Source organism: Orycteropus afer, unplaced genomic scaffold (assembly GCF_000298275.1).
Source record: "Orycteropus afer afer isolate SDZICR_OR568_19922 unplaced genomic scaffold, OryAfe1.0 scaffold00099, whole genome shotgun sequence".
Classification (NCBI taxonomy): Eukaryota; Metazoa; Chordata; class Mammalia; order Tubulidentata; family Orycteropodidae; genus Orycteropus; species Orycteropus afer.
In genome coordinates, this window is record NW_006921686.1 from 4,959,725 (window position 1) to 4,976,714 (window position 16,990).

Genomic DNA, 16,990 nt, shown 5'->3' on the forward strand with positions numbered 1-16,990 from the left:
CCCCCAAAATCATGTGCTGCACATCCTCACTCTCTGTGCCTATGGGGATAATCCCACTGGGGAATGGGTTGTGCTTATTATGTTAATGAGGCAGGATTAGTGTAGGGTGTGTCCTGAGTCAATGTCTTCTGAGATATAAAAGAGACTAAACAGCAAGGGAGAGAAAAAGAGATGGAGATGAGGGAGGCAAAGACACACGAAGATCACTCAGAGGCAGGAGCGAAAAGACAAGGACCTTCCTCTAGAGCCGACAGCGAGAGAAAGCCTTCCCAAGAGCCGGCACCCAGAATTCAGGCTGCTCACCTCCTAAACCATGAGAAGACACATTTCTGGTTCCTACAGCCACCCCTTGCCATTATTTCTGTTATAACAGCAGCACTGGATACCTAAGATAGAATTTGGTACCAGAAGAGTGGGGGGCCGCTCTAACAGACAACTTCAATATGGAAGCAGCTTTGGAAATGGGTGATGGGGAGGCTGGAAGAGTCTGAAGGTGCTGCGCTTGCCTCCGGACACGCACTGAGATTGGAACAATACAGAGATTAGCATGGCTCCCGCGCAAGGATGACACACAAACTCATGACGCGCTCCGCATTCTTAGAGGACGCAGAAACATGCATGGAAGATGCAGACAACAAAGGCAAATACTATTGACACGCACAATGCTGCATTACCAGGAACAACAAACCCTAGTTCATGGGCAAATGCACACACAGATAAGAAGATCAGGTGTGGGTGGGCGAACTGGAACCATACCCAACCACAGACAGATATGGCTGACATCCTCACACAAGTATTTGTGCTACAACAATGTCTATACACATTATAGAAGTAACTCGGGACAAGGCTGGGAGTAGCTTCTCAGTGACAATCAAGCACCTTGAGAGAGTGAGTCACTGGGCCCGCAGGCTTAGGACCACAGTCTCAGGGGACATCAAACTCAATTGGCACAACATAGCACACAAAAATCTTGTTCTACATCCTACTTTGGTAAGTAGTGACTAAGGTCTTAAAAGCTTTTGAGTGTCCATCTAAGATGCAACTATTGGTCCCCTCTCATCCAGAGCCAAGAGTGAAGAAAATCAAAGTCATATAGAAACAATTAGTCCAAGGTATGATGGACCACAGGAATCTCAGCCTTCAGGACCTTGAGACCAGAAGAAATAGATGGAGCCTGGCTAACAATGCCAACCACTGGGAAAGGGATCAAAATGAGAGATCTTGGATAGAGTGGGAGGGAAAATGTGGAACAAAATTCAAAAGCACAAACATGATCAGAATTACTGGTCGGACGGACTGGTGGAGGTTCCGAGACAATGGCCCTGGGTAATCCTCTAGGCGTGGACCTGGACTCACTTCCGTGGATTAGCTCTCAGCCAAACAACAGAAAGGCCTACCAGCCAAACACCTACCCCAGGGAGATGCATCCACCCACCCTAGCAAGATGTACCCCTTAGATCAACCAACCAGGAGACATCAGAAGGGCAGCATTTGCATAGAGGAAAGCTGCACAGACCGGAATGCACAGGTAAGAAGGGAAGGGGTAGTCACGGAGAGGAGACGCGAGGACAGCATTTTGTTGCTGGGATTGTAATTGGGGCCGTGAAACCAAAGATGAATGAACTGTTGAGAGTAAAACAAATCTGCTTTGTAAATATGCACCCAAATCACAGGAATAAATTAAAAAAAAAAAAAAAGACTGACAGCCTTAGAAACCCTACGGGGCAGTTCTCCTCCGTCCTAGGGGTTGCTTTGAGTTGAATCAACTTGATGGCAGTGGGTTTGGAAGACGTGTGAGCAGCTGCTGCCACTAACATGCAGCTGAGTCTAGTCCAAATAAATTAACGATTTTTCTATGGGGAAAAAAAAGACTTTTAAGGTGATTAATAGTAAGTAAAAGCCAACATAGGCTTCAAGAAACTGTTGGTAGAATCACAGATGTCAAAGGGAATTCTGGTGAGTGCTCACAGGCAAAGTGGGAAGGACTATAGAGAAAGTCTCTCAGAGAACACACATGACGCCAGCTACAGAACGCTGCTAGAAACTGGATGTTAAATGTGCTCTGGTGAGACATTAAAAGAAAATGATGAGCATGTGACTGGACAGTGGAGGAAGGGCAATGCTCTTTACGCAGTGCCAAGAACTTGTCTGAATTATGCTCCAATGTTTGGTGGAATCTGTAAGTGATGAACTTGGGTATCTGGCTGATGAGACCTCAAAGGAAGATCTCAAAGGGGTGCCTAAGGCACTTGACTGCTGACCAGAAGGCTGGTGGTTCAAACCTACCAGCCACTCCTCGGAAGGAAGATTGGGCAACCTACTTCCGTAGTGATACTGCCTCGGAAACCCAAGGAGGGGTCACTATGAGTCGGGTCCGACTCCACGGCACATAACACAACAATAACAACAACAAACAAAAGACACATGTTCTATAATATTCACCAAAAACATGGCTATACGATTATTTGTTAATGATGAAGCCTGTGCTTAATGGATCTAACCAACGACCAAAGCAGAAAACCCACCAGCTTAGACTGAAGGGGGCAGAGAAAAAACAAAAGGAAAGCAAGCTGTCTGCCTCTTAAAATTCCACAGGCAGGAAACAGGCCAAGGAAGCCACGTATATTATTCTCCAAGAAAAGGAAAGGACCGCCCCTGGAGCAGCCTGGAGACCAGCCGGACGGCTGGAAAGCACATGGGAAGCAGGGCCTTCTGGGTCTCAAAGGGTGGGGCCACAGTCTCCTGGGTCTCAAAGGGTGGGGCCACAGCCTCCTACGTTTCAAAGAGCCGGTTCCAGAGCGTGGGGCTACCATTACGGTGTGCGTGTGTGGGGTGACTGCTGCCATGCCTAGGGGCAAAAGAAAGGGGTTGCTGGGCCCAAGGGATTGGCATCACCACTCAGATGGACTAAGAGAGCAGAGGTGCTGTCCTGGTGGCCTGAAGGGGAGCTGAAGCTGCTGAAGGGCCTCTATTCAGAATCCAGAAGGCACGGCCAACCCAGAGTCTGCAGGGCAGGACCACTGCTCAGGCAGTCTCAGAGAACACAGGGTCCCTCTCAACCCTCGAGAGCTAATGCAAATTGTTTTGCTGGCTTTTGGATTTGCTGGGTGCCCATTATCCGTCCCTCCCCTCCAAGTTCTCTCATTTGTACTGGAAGCATCTACCTTGTACTCGTTCCACCGTTGCCCTGGGGAAACAAGCTAACTTGTGATCTAGACTCACAGATGAAGAGCATGGCCCAGGATGGAAGACACCTAATGTCTCACCCATATCTAATTCAGAGGAATGAGAAGATGAGATTTTAGACTCAGAGTTTAGCTTTAAGACTTTGAGGATGTGACGGGGTGACTGTTTTGCATGTAGCTGAAGGACACGAATTTTGGGGGGGGCGGTAGCCAAAGGGTGGTATGTTATAGATTGAATTGTGTCCTCCAAAAATACATATTCTAATCCCTCACCTCGATGCCTGTGGTTATAACCCTATTTGGAATGACTAGCAGGATAAGCATAGGGCATGTCTTGAGTCAATCACTTTTGAGATATAAAAAAAGAACAAAACAACCAAGAGAAGTAGAGAGGGGGAAGACAGATGCGAGGACACATGAAGATCTCCAAGGATCTGGGAAGAAGTGAAGAGACAGAGAGAAAAAGCCTGCCCCCAGAGCCAGCACCCTGACTTCGTAATTCTGTCTTCCTAAACGGTGCGAGAAACTGGTTTAAGCCGCCCACCTGAGTGTCTGTCAGCAGCACCAGATAACGAGGACACACCCGTCCCCCAGCCCAAGGTCAGGCTGAGCTGTGGCTGGGGAGCTAACCAGGGTCCTGAAAAGACTGAACCAAGCGCCCTCAGACCGGACCCTGCCCTGACGGGGGCCCTGCCTGGCCCGCCCGCTGGGCCTCACCATCCCGCAGGCAGCCTATCCGGTACATCACGGGCATCTTGATGACAAAGGCAAACAGGTCGTCGATAAAGGTGTTGAGAGCCTTGTAGGTGAGCATGCGCCAGGGCAGGTGGGCCACGGACTTGAGCTTGTAGTTGATAAAGAGCTGGGGTGTCATCGTGATGAAGCCTGAGGCGGGCAGGGGGCAGTAGAGAGAGGCATGTGAGCAGAGGCGACACACACAGCCTGCAGCTGAGGGCCTGGCTCCCAGACCCTGCCCTCGCTGCCCACGCCTCTCACCCCTCTCCTTGCCCACCGGGCTCCAGCCACAGCGGCTTCCTCTTCCTGCTTCCAAACGCCGCGGGCCCATCCGACCTCAGAGCCCTGGGCCTGCGCTGCTTTGTTACCAGGTCTTTGCGAGGCCCCTCCTGCGCCTCACGACCGCCCCTGAGGGTGCCCCTCACTGTGCCCTTTCCAGCACTCCCCTCGCTCTGTGACCCACTAGTCTGCTCACTGTCTGGGTCCCCCCAGGATGACATGCTCTCTGGGGGCAGGGACTGGAATGTACTGTTCATCTCCTCCAGGAAGCCTTCTCCAACCCTCAGGCTCCACAGTCCAGCCTGCTCCAGGCTGTCACTGTAAGGGCACAAGTCTGCCTCCCTGACTGGACTGGGTGTCCCATGTGGGGCTGATTGATCACTGCAGGTCTGAGCACAGCCGGCCCAGAGCCTGGGCGCAGGTCCTGGAGGGTGGCCGCCGTGCAGGGTGCTGAGCGTGGACGGCAGGGCGGCTCACCGAAGGTCAGCAGGAAGCCGTAGAGCATGCCAAGCACCCAGGAGTACCAGCCCTTGTGCTCCAGGTACAGGAGGCTGTAGACAGCGTAGCAGCCCAGGAGGGGGAAGAGGATCCACGACAGGTACCGGAACGCCATCTGTGGGGTCGTCGGGAAGGCTGTGACCCGGCTCCGCGGCTCCACCCTGCCCGCCCACACCTGGCCCAGTGGGCCTACCCCAGGGGACTTTCCAGGTGGCCTTGGGAACTCTGGACTTGGCCAGGACATGTGGCAGGTGTGGAGCCAGGGTGTGACACAGCTGTCACGCCTCAGTCACAGACAGATGCCCCAGCCTATACCCACTGCTCTAACCAACTGTGGAAGGCACTTACGTCGTCATACACTTTGGTCGAAGATTCGACGTACGTGGACTTGTCCTTGAAGGTCGGGCGGGGGAAGATTCCTGCCAGCCTGTGCTCCCGGTCCAGCTGTGGACAGGGAGGGAGGCCCGGTCAGTTGCCCCAGTGGCTCCCACCCACCATGCTGGCCCAGCCCCTGCCCTTCCCCACCATTCCCAGTTCCCCTGCCCTACATGTGACCCGAAAAATCCCCTGCTGTGAAAATCCCCCTTGGTCCAGGGAGTGGGGGAGGCGTCGGGAAAGCCCCCAGGGCCGGCTCCAGAGTCCCGGCCGGGCCAGCTCCCCTCCAGGGTCCCTGCAACAGCGAGGTGGCAGCTCACCCGGACATCCATGACCTTGGTGATCTTCCAGAGGTCGATGAGGACCCCGATGAAGACGCTGACCTGCACCACGAAGTTGGTCTCGTTGTCCAGGATGTAGAGAAGGACAACGAGGGACTGGAACACGCCGAAGAAGACGGAGCGCACGGACAGGCCCTCCAGGGACTGCCTGCTGTTCCAGAACTGGATGTCTGCGCGGGGGCAGAGGGAGAGGCTGGGGCCCCCGAGGCAGCCGCATCCCCCGGGGCAGGGTGGGGTTCTCTGTGGGGTGGGGTGCACATCGCCGCCCCCTCCCACGGACAGTCTCTGGTTCACCTGGGACAGGCAGCGTGGGACGAGCCCCTGCCTGACAGATCTCGATGGGCCGTGGACTGGTGTCCACTGCACTGGGTGCAAGGGCCACAGGGAGCCACTGCCCCAAGGCCGCACAGCCTGAGTATGGCTGCATGGGGTGGGCCAGGGCTGTGCACAGTGGGGACATCCTGGCCCCTGGGGCAGGAAGATCCAGAACACGTGCCTTGAGACCCCCTCCAGCCTCCACCCTGAAACCAACAACTGGCCCAGAGACACACTCAGGACAGAGACAAGCGCCCTGCACGGTGGCCTCCAACCCGGAGCTCCTGCTGGGGCTGCTCCTGCACCTCAGGCGCCTGGCCCCTCGCTGGGCCTCGGCGCCTCATCTGCCTGGCTCCCCACCCACCTGCCCAATGGGGGTGACAGCAGTCACAGCTCCCACTGTGTGACCGAGCCAGCCAGAGGGGTCAGCAGTTGGGACATTGGGGGGGCCGTGCAGCATCACAAGGCCAACCCTCCTCCGTGGACCGTAGCCGGCTCACAGAGGCCAGGCCGGGCCTGACCCACCCCATTTCTGGCTGCCGCCACACTCCACAGGCTTCCCCCAACCCAGCTGCCTCCACTGGGACATCATGCCCCTGAGCAGCTTTGACGGGGGCATTTCCAGATCCCTGCCTGACCCTGACTGGGGGGAACGGGTCTGGGCTGGGTTCTGAGGGGCTGAAGGACCCCAGCCCCCTCAGACTGGGAGGTCTGTTGAAGCCGTGTGTTAAAGCCACACCACCCTGTGCCTTTCTGTCTCTTTGGTAGTTAAGGGATCCCAGCTGATCCCAGTACACAGGACCGGGGGGGTTACAGGGTGGCACGTGGCCAGTGAGCACTCAGTAACAGCCTCCCTGAGTCTGTGGTGGTGCAAAGCGTTAAGTCCTCCGCTGTTAACCCAAGGGCAGTGGTTTGAGTCCTCCAGCTAGAGGCACCTTGGTAAAAAGGCCTGGCTATCTACTTCTGAAACATCACAACCACGGAAACCCTGTGGGGCTCAGCTCCCCGAGACCCACGGGGCACCACGAGTCGACGACTCGACGGCGGCTGGTTTGGTTTCTTTCTTTGGAACAGCCTCCCTGTCAGAGGACAAGCACCACGACGGCTCACTTAGGGCATTCCATTCCTCTAGGAGGTAACTCCCGACAACAGCCACAGCGCTGACTCCGGCAGGTGCAGGGCAGCAGGCCTCCGCCCCCTGACCAGCATCCGCTGGGGAGGGCAGGCACGGCCGTGGGGCTAGGAGGCCGCACGTCAGGGCTCTGGCCGGCCACCTGGGTCCTGTGTGACCGGACACAAGCCCCTCTAACTGCCCGGGCCTCCGCGTCCTTACTGGTAGCCACGGGTGACAACAGGCTTCCTCATGGAAGCCACCTGGCAAGGTGCTCCAGGCAGGGCCTGGCTCATGGCAGTCTTCCACAAATGCAAGCCTCCAGCTTGGCTGGCCTCCAGGCCCCGGGGGCCTTACTGGGGCCAGGGCAGCCTCCTCTCACCCTGAGGGCCACTTCAACAGGCGGCCTGCCGGGAAGGGCAGTAGGAGCAGCTTGGGGGTTCCCTGCTCCTGGAGTTCCCCAGCCCTGCTTCCTGGAGGTGCCGTCTGCCCCTCCTCAGTGCCTCGCCCAGGGGGAGGGAGTTTCTGGGTTGGGAGCTTTGGGGCCACTGCTCCTTCTCAAGCTCAGTAGCCCTCCAGAGGGCGGGGCTGGGAGACCCCAGGCAGAGACGGGACCGGGGGGATGGAGGGGAGAAGGAAGGGGGCAAGGCCCTATGCCCGTGGCCTCCTGCAGGCTCACGGACCCAGCCCTACCATTCTTGAAGGCCAGGAACTCAAAGATGCTGTGGACGATGGACACAATGATGGTGAGTGCCAGCAGGTAGGGGTTGGTCTCCAGGAGGGCCACCTGGGTGGGCAGGGCAGAGGAAAGTCCCTGTGAGCACTGCCCTCCCTTGCCCCAGGCCCCTCTCCTGTCCCCTGGGCCCCCGGAAGGACCTTTGGCTACTTCCCCCAGACCTGACCCTTGGGGCTGCCCAGAGAGGAAGAGAAAGTGAGCGCACCGGCCAGAGGTGGACAGATGAGGAGTGAGCGAGCACAGCAGACACAGAAGGGGAGAGACAGAGGAGGAGATGGGCAGACGGCCAAGGGGAATGAGGCCAAGAGACGGAGGGAGACGGGTGTCAGAGATGACGGGACACAGACCTTGCACCAACGACAACCTTGAGAGGCCAGGCGGCGTCTCAACACCACAGTCACAGGTGAGGAGAAAAACAGACACCAGATGCTATTTCAAGATGCAGTGGGGCCAAGCAGAGACACTGTGTCCAAGGCCACATTCACGGACACAGATCTGGGCAGACGCAGACGTCTGTGTGCCTGTGTGCCTGTGTGTGTGCGCACGCTTGTCACATGCGTGTGCTGCCGCCCCAAGGCTCCAGTCCAGCAAAGAAGACAAAGGCCTCAGGGACAGGACCCTGGGGTGGAGGACCCAGCACCCACTTCCTGCCCCCTCGGGGGGCCCTAGGGGTTGTGAAACCAGGGAGCACCTCTCGGGAGGCCCACTTCCCCTTCCCCCCTGGGCCCAGCAAGGTGCTGGGAAGCCCCGGGCCCCGGGCCCCGGGCCGCCCAGGCTGCACACACCTTCACCGAGTCCTGCTCCTCGTCCGACTGCTCGTACAGCTCGTCCCCCAGGAAGTTCCAGGGCGACTTGGTGCTCTGGGCAGCGTAGAGCTGCCAGCGCCACAGGGAGAGCGGGCAGAAGGAGACGCGCAGCGGCAGGCTGGCCAGGCTCTCGTTGATGGGGTAGTAGTCCTTCTGCAGGTTCCAGTAGTCGTTGAAGTAGATGATGGGGAAGTAGTCGCCGCTCACTGCGTCGAACTTCACGTCTGCCAGCAAAGGACGGGCTCCACTTAGCCCTGCTCAGGGTGTGGGACCCCCCCCCCAAGGCCTCTTGGGGCCCCCAAGTCTGGAGTGGTCAATTCAGACATCTACAGGAACCCCGACTGGCCTGACAGCCTGGGGACAAGGAGCATGTGAGGAACTGAAGGGCCCGCGGCTGCCCACAGGGAAGGGGGCTTCGGTTCTCTTATGTCCAGGTTTTACCAAAGCAGGAGAAACACACTGGATGCTGCCTCAATTTCAAACATTGGCAACCAATACACATTTTTGGAAAGTGGCACGCTGGCTGAATGGGACCTGTCTGCAGACCCCGTCTTGGCCCTGGGATGGTCTGTCCTGGGTCACAGAAGGGTGAGGGAGGGGAGGGGGGTGGCCGTATCTGGGAGGGGAACAGAGCAGGGCAGGGAGAAGCAGAGGGGGCCGGGGGCTCACAGGCCTGGAGCATCTCCCCACAAGCTGCTGGGGGCACTACAACGCTTACACTGGTCCAGGGGCGGGGGCACACTGCCTTTCACCCACGGCGTGTGGTCATCCACGATGTTGATGGTGATGTTGGGGTGCCAGTGGGAGATGACCTCCACAGGCCCGTAGTCCTCAGCCCTCTGTGTGGGGTGACAGAGTGATAGTCTTAGAGCAGGTGCGATGCTCAGTGGGTGCCGACCTCCACGGGCCCTCCTCTTCAGGGCTCCCGCAACAACCCTGATGGCCAAGAGCGGCCACCACCTCGACTCTGCTGTTGAGCCAAGTCCTTCCCAGACACCATCTCCCTGGATGCTCCAGGCCTCCTGAGAGGACTCCTCCGCCAGAGGCCACAGAGGTACAGGGAGGCCTGGACGGTGGGTTGGGCTGCGGCCTCGTGACATCTATGAGCTAGAGAACGTTCCAGCCCAGCTTGACCCACACACAGCCTCACATGGTGACTGGACCCTCTGAGAGGAAGGCCCGTGGCACCCACCACAGCTCCGAGCTCTGTGTGGGCTGGGCCTAGCTGGCTGCTGGGGTGAACACAGTCTGCCGCCTGGTGAGAGACGGTGGGCAGGCTTCCCCTCCCTGCACCTCGGCTTCTTCCTCTGGAGAAGAGGGTTGACAGGAGCCACCACACCACGTGGGGCTGGGAGGGGTCGGGAGTGCGTGTGCACAGAGCACAGGGCTGGGGATGGGAGCCACCATGCAGGGCTGGCGAGGGGTCAGGAACACGTCACCACGACCACCTCACCCAGAGCCTTCTTCACCCCAGCAGGCAGCTGGCAGTCCTACCCCGTATCCAGAGAAGAAAACCCAGGCCCAGAGACAAGAGCCCCAACAAGCATCCTGACGGGCTGCAGCGGAGCCACGGCCAGGCCTGGTGGCCTCTTCACACCCAATGGTCCTGCTGGCGGTTACCTTGATCATTTCCGGGTCTGCTTCTGTCTCTCCCGTCAACAGGTTCTTGGTTTTCTGGAATCTCCTGCGCTTGTATTTGTTGATCACTGTCGTGGGGGGGAGGTGAGGAAGGGTGGACAGGAGAGTGGTTGGCCTTCCCACCCACAGCTGCTCAGTGGTCCCCCGGCTGCCCCTCCTCCATACCCAACTGATAACAAGGTGCACGGCCAAGTTTGAATCTCCTTCCCAAACCGGATGCAGCCCACTGTTTCCCCGTTTGTATAGTGCCATCGTGGGGGCGTGGCGGTTCAGTGGCAGGGCAGCCGCCGTCCTGTATTACAGGAAACCCCAGCTCCATCGCAGCCAATCCAGCTCGCGGGCGGCCGCCACCCAACGGTGGGGCTGGCCTGCTGCTCCGAGGCGGAACAGCTTCCGGTGGAGCTTCCAGACAAAGAATGACCAGGCAACAGGCCTGGGGACCAACCTCGGAAAACCTGACGGATCACAACGTCCGACCTGCCGGCAGTCACGGGGCTGGCAGTGTTTTGCTCGGTGGTGTGTGCGGTGGCTGTGGGCTGGAGCTGACAGCAGGAGTGACACCAGTACCTGCTCCATCCTCCAGCCGGAAAAGGTGTCTTCCTTCCCTAGAACCCGTCATGTCACTCCCACCGGCCTGGTCCCTGATCCGACCTCTGCTCCCGTCTTCGGGCCCTACCCCACCAGCCACAGCACCGCCTCCCAGTGCCCACAGTCACTTCTTCACCAGCTGCCAGTCCCCCCTGCTTGACCACAGGACCTCTCCTCCACACGCCAGCCAGCGATTCCTGGAAACCAGTATCTGACCACATCATGCTGTTTCCAGAAGCCCAGGGCTGCCCCAGCAGTGTGCCCGTGACGCACACCACAGCTGCAGCCCCGCTGTCCCTCCCTTCCTCCCGCCCATACCAGGCTCACTCCCTCTCCTCAAATATGCCAACCCTGGGCCCTCAGACTCGCCACTCAGGCTCCCCGAAATGGTCTTGCCTCCTCGTCTTTCAGGCCCTGGTTGGATATCCCCTCCTCCATGAGACTTGCTGATCACCTGACTCAAGACGCCACCCACTCTCCTCACAACACACCTCACAACCCAACATGCACCGGCCGCAGCATGCCCCCCTCGACCACACAGCGAGACTGTGAGGAGCACCAGGCCTGCCTTGGACACTGACATGTCCCTAGGAGATACGGACATGGAGCCCACGGCTCAGAAGACTAGCAGAGTAAGTGAACCTAAATGAAGGATGGTTGACAGTGGCAGAGAGGATCTGAGGCCACCAGCGTGAGAAGCACCGTGGGGAGCTGAACACACTTCCTCCTGAAAAGGCCAGGCCTGGAGTAACCCCTCACCAGGCTGGCCACTGGCTCCCTGCCACCAGGCCGAGCCTCTGAGGACATGCTGGGAGGGGCTGTTTGCTCACACGCTGACGCTGTCGCCCCGCCCCCTCGCCAGGCGCACTGTAGAGCTTCTTCCTCCTGTTCTGTGGGCAGGTGCCAATCAGTCGACTGCGCCTCCTCACGACCCACGTGTCCAGAGCTCCACGGGGTTTCCAAGGCTGTCATCTTTCAGAAGTAGACCACCAGGCCTGTCTTCTGAGGTGTCCTGGGTGGGCTGGAACCACCAACCTTTTGGCCAATAGTCACGTGCTTAACTGCACGGCTGGGACAGAGCACAGCCTGCGTCCTGTGACTTCTTCTGCCCACACGGGCAAGGGGCAGATGGTGAACTGGACAAGGACGTGGCTGAGAGCTGGGGATTGGGGGCCCGATTCCAGCTCTGCTTCTTAGGTGCTGAGGGATGCTGGGTAAAGTTCATCGCCTCCTGGGTTTCAGTCCCTCTTCTGGAGGATGGGGCTAAAAGGATGGGGCTAAAAGCCCTCCCCTCTTCTTTGCAGAGCTGCTCGGAGGGGGCTCTCTTCCACACAGAACCCAACCAGGCGGGGCATCCTGCCTGTCACTTTGACACAGGCCACAGGGCTGAGACCTCACCCGCTTAGGACAGGGCTTGTGGGCTTCAGGGTTCTATGGACAAGCTCACTGCCAAACCACTCCCGGGAACCCGGCAACCTTCAGCCGGGTGCAGCGCTAACAGCACCCCATCACTGCCACTGTTATTAACGCACCAGCCCCGGGTCCGTGGTGGGCAGGAACCAACCAAGGGTGGGCATCCTGGAGAACACCACCTGGGGGGACCTGCTCAGCGCTGTTCTCCATGTGGGCGAGGCTGCCTGGGAAGGCGGCACAGCTGTGCTGGGCAGCACCTCAGGGACAGCAGACGGGCGGGAGGGGAAGGCGGGCAGAGCACAGGCACGAGCCTTCCTGTAACCTGGCGGCATCCTGACAGGACTATAACACGAGAGGCCACTGTGGGAGGAGGGAGCCCCTTCTCAGTGAAATCAGAGTGGCCACATCACGGTGGCAGCTGCCCGGCTCCCAAGTACTGGAAACACGGCCAGTACCAGCTGACAGTGCCAGCCAACACGAGCCGGGAGGCAGACACACGCTAGATTCCAGTGACTCAGTGCTGGAGGAGCAAACATAAAATATCTTACTAACAAGGCCTCACATGGAGCACAGGTTGAGATGGTAACATACTGGGTTCAATGAAGTACGGGATTCATGTTAATTTCACAGCTGCTGTTCATGTGGTCCACGTGGCTGCTACACATTTCAAACTTCTTCTGTGGCTGCTCTCGAGCACTGACCCCAGCCCTTTGGGTGGGAGGCATGCTGGGATGGGAGGGGGCTCTCTGACTCCACACGCTTGTTCTTGGTCCAGCAGTTGTCAGGTGGTCTTTAGCCCTTCAGAGACCCCACCTGAGCGGTCCCAGAGCCGTGGCTGGGGAGGGAGGGCTGGATAACTATGGTGCTCGTCCTAACTGCAGAGCACACGGCTATCCGCCTCATCTACCCACAGCACAACCTCTCACACTGACCCTTGACAAAAATCACAGTGGTGGTCACAGCCCACCCCACCCCACGCCCTAGACAACCACTAATCTACCGTCTGTCTCTACAGATTTGCCTAAGGAGCCCTGGTGGCACAAACAGATAAGGACTTGGCTGCTCACTGAAAGGCTGGCAGTTCAAACCCAGCCAGTGGCTCTGCAGGAGGAAAGGCTGGCACCTGTCTGCTCCCATCAAGATGACAGCCTAGAAAACACTACAGGGCAGGTCTCCTCAGTCACACGGAGCTGCGAGGAGCTGAAGTCGACTTGACAGCAACCAACAATGACAACCACAACACGGATCTGCCTACTCTGGGCATTTTATACCAACGGGCTCATAAAACACACACACACAGACAGCACAAGATGCCACAAACCGGCCAACCAGCCAGCTCACTTCAGGGCAACCTCTGAGGCATCCGGTTCATGCAAACCAAACCCCTGACAGAGCTCACCTGCAGGCAGACGTCCCCTGGGACCGCCCTGCACCCCACACCCCCTCAGCTCACCTCGGCCCAGAACAAGCTTCGCAGATTTCACTTTCCAAATGTCAACAAGCAGAATGTCCCACAGGACACGTTTACTCAGACATACTCGCTCAGGATGCTGCTTGCCAGACCCCAGGTGACTCCTCAAAGTTGCCAAAGAGGCATGGAGGCCACGTCTTCGGACCTCCTCTAACCCCACAAGAGGAAGACAGAACCAGTAGCCCAAGGCCTACCCTTGCAAGGCCAGACATGCTGCCTCCGTCCAGCCCTTTCACCAACTCTGACACCAACCATTCCTCCCACAGCACCCACCACCTCTCTGCTGGGTTTGATAATTTAATGCAGTGGCCACACAGAACTCACAGATTACGGGGTTTATTAGGGAAGCAACAGGCTACAATTCAAGTTCAGAAATGCACTCAGTCTCTCACAGGCAGCCATCTCACTTAGCAGCCAGCAGTCCCTCTCTCAGCAGCACGTGTCTCTCACATCTCTCTCTCAGCAGTGCATGTCTCTCACGTCTCTTTCTCAACAAGTGCATGTCTCTCAGGAGCGCATGTCTCTCGGGAGCACGCCTTTCTCAGCCAGCAGTCAGAGAGACTCTTTCTGCCTCCAGGAGGGCTCCTTTTCAGCCTGGCAGAGTGGCCAAACCAACCAATCCCAACATCAGAGTTCTACACACCTGAGAGACAGCAAACTTCCCAGAAAATTACTCCATGCTGCTCCCCACAGAAATACCCCAGGTGGGTAACTTTAACAATCAGGAGCTACTCAGTTGCTCACAGCAAATTCACCACAGGGTTTACAAAGACTATGGCTAGAAAAGCCACACTATGTAATTTACTACACTGCAAAAGCCAAAGAACAAAGAGGCATCAGCTTTCTGTTTCATCCATGTAGATGACATTGAAAAAGTTATCATTCTTTAGGATATTTTAACGCCAAAAGAAGTAGGAAAGGATGCCAAACTACCCCATTTCACAGATGAAGTGATCTTACACATAGACAACCCCAAAGATTCCACAAGAAAGCTATTAGAATAAAAGAATTCAATAAAGAGGCAGGGTTCAAGTCAACACACAAAATAAATTGGGTCTCTATACATCAGCAATGAGCAATCAGATGAGAAAATTAAGGAAACATTACCACCGATAATTACCAAGTACCTAGGAATAAATTTAATCAAGAAGGTGAGAGACCTATATATAGAAAATTATAAAACATTACTAAGAGAAATGAAAGAAGATCTAAATAAATGGGAGAATATTTTACTTTCAGGGATCAGAAATTTTAATATAGTAGTCAATATTACTCAAAGCAATCTATAAACTCAATACAATCTCCATCAAAATTCCAACAGTCTTAAAATTAAACAGGATCCATATCTCATACCATATACAAAAACTAACTCAAGATGGATCAAAGACCTAAATCTGTACTCTAAAACTATAAAGACCTTGGAAGAAAAAAATGTGGGTAAATTTGTCGCTGTTAGGTGCTATCAAGTTGATTCCAACTTACATCGATCCCACGTACAACAGAACAAAACACTGTCAGGCCCTGCACAATCCTCACGATCGCTGCTGTGTCTGAGCCTATCACGGCAGCCACTGTGTCAGCCCGTCTTCACTGCTGTGTCTGAGCCCATCATGGCAGCCACTGTGTCAGCCTGTCTCATTGAGGATCACCCTCTTTCTCACTGACCCTCTGCTCTACCCAGCATGACGTCCTTCTCCAGGACTGGTCCCTCCTGAGAACATGTCCAAAGTACATGAGAACGCTGTCTTACCATCCTCACTTCTGCGGAGCATTCTGGTTGCACCTTTTCCAAGTCAGATTTAGTCATTCATCTGGCCATCCATGAATACTCAGTATTCTCCTCCAACTCCACAATTCAAATGCATCAATTCTTCTTCAGTCTTCCTTACTCATCCTCTAGCTTTCCCAGCATGTGAGGCAACTGAACACACCATGAGTTGGGTCAGGTACACCTTACTCTGCAAAGTGATATTTTTGCTTTTTAATACTTTCAGGTCTTTTGCAGATGTGCCCAATGCAATACATGGTTTGGTTTGTTCTTTAAAATCACTGACTCGTGGTACTTTCCTGTACTTGGAGGGATTTCCTCTTCTGAAGCAGGAAGTCAACAGGTAATACGTATATGATGGTTAATTTTATGTGTACGGGCAGGGCCATGGGGTCCCAATGGTTTGGCCAAACACCAGTCAGCATCATGGAGTAAACAAATAAACAAACAAACAAAAAGACCAGTTGCCATCAAGTCGATTCCAACTCAAGGTGACTCCATGTGTGTCAGCTAGAAACATGCTCCACGGGATTTTCAGTGGCTGGTTTTTTGGAAGTAGATTGCCAGGCCTTACTTCTGAGTCCCCTCTGGGTGGATTCAAACCGCCAACCCTTCAGTCAGTAGTCAAATGCGTAACCATCTGTGCCACCTGGGGACTCCGTGTGGAGCGGTTACCTGTGATTAAATCAGCTGGCATCAGATAGAGCAGATTACCTGCCATAACAACCTATGCAATGTCATGTGATACAATTACCAACTGCCACCAAGTTGATTCCAACTCATGGCAACCCACGGGTGTCAGGCAGTGCTACTCTGACACAGTCAGCTGGTTTTTCAGAAGTGAATTGCCAGGCCTTTCCTCCAAGGCACCTCAGTGGACTCAAACGCCCACCTTCCTGGTTAGCAGACCACGTATAACTGTACTGCCCAGGACTCCGTAACAGGCCCCGTGTCACCAACGTCCCACTTACAGACAACAACTGCTTGCTCTTTAACCTGGTTCTGTCACGGCCAACAAGTGAACTGGGAACAGACTGGAAGTTTTACAGTCTGGTAGATTCAGAACAGTAACCAGAACGGGAAAAATCACGCATTGAAGGCCTGGAATGGGAGATTCAGAAAAAAAGTTGCAAGCCCTTTCAGGAGGCTGATGCTGAGACGGGATCACCGGCAGGACTGTGGATGGCGACAGACAAAGCGGCAGGCCCGGTGGCCATCTTTAAGCAGGGCAGCGTGCTTCAGACCGTGCTCACACGCGGCAAGCGATTTGGCTGCTCTGCGGCACGTGCGCTGCCCATCTTCCGTAAGAGGGAGACTGAGGTTCTAGAGGCTTCAACCGGTCATTTTTCTCATTCCAGCTGTTTCGGGTTCACCCTCACTTTAAAAGTCAGGTCTATTCTGGTGACGCTTCCTTGGCCATGACTGACAAACTCGTAAAGACGCAGTTAGGAACAGATCTCATCTGTAATCCAGGGACTGCCTATCATACCATCTGATGTAATCACTTTCCATAGTGCAATCTAATGCAATGCAGTCAAGCAGCTGAGGTCATACCAGTGTAGGAGCGGCCTAAGCCCAATCACATCTGAGTTATAAAAAGGGCATATTAGACACACACACACACAGAAGACAGACACCACGTGAGGATTATCCACAAGCCGAGGAACGCCCAAGACTGCCAGCAGATATCCGAACCAGGAGCGAAGCTCCCAGAGGGAAACGACACAGCTG

The 16,990-nt window shown here is 55.7% G+C and overlaps 1 protein-coding gene and 1 pseudogene across 1 annotated transcript in view; one reads left to right on the forward strand and one right to left on the reverse strand.

Moving 5' to 3' along the window:
* Window positions 1-16,990, reverse strand: part of CLPTM1 (CLPTM1 regulator of GABA type A receptor forward trafficking) — a 40,672-nt gene that overhangs the window by 2,155 nt on the left and 21,527 nt on the right. Inside the window, exons 6-13 of the mRNA XM_007943080.2 lie at window positions 10,002-10,087; window positions 9,100-9,220; window positions 8,361-8,605; window positions 7,533-7,626; window positions 5,393-5,583; window positions 5,046-5,141; window positions 4,677-4,812; window positions 3,903-4,070 (exon numbers count right to left, since the gene is read on the reverse strand). Coding sequence (XP_007941271.1) covers window positions 3,903-4,070; window positions 4,677-4,812; window positions 5,046-5,141; window positions 5,393-5,583; window positions 7,533-7,626; window positions 8,361-8,605; window positions 9,100-9,220; window positions 10,002-10,087 — 1,137 coding nt within the window. The remainder of the gene's footprint in view (window positions 1-3,902; window positions 4,071-4,676; window positions 4,813-5,045; window positions 5,142-5,392; window positions 5,584-7,532; window positions 7,627-8,360; window positions 8,606-9,099; window positions 9,221-10,001; window positions 10,088-16,990) is intronic.
* On the forward strand, window positions 501-599 carry LOC122150175 (annotated as a pseudogene).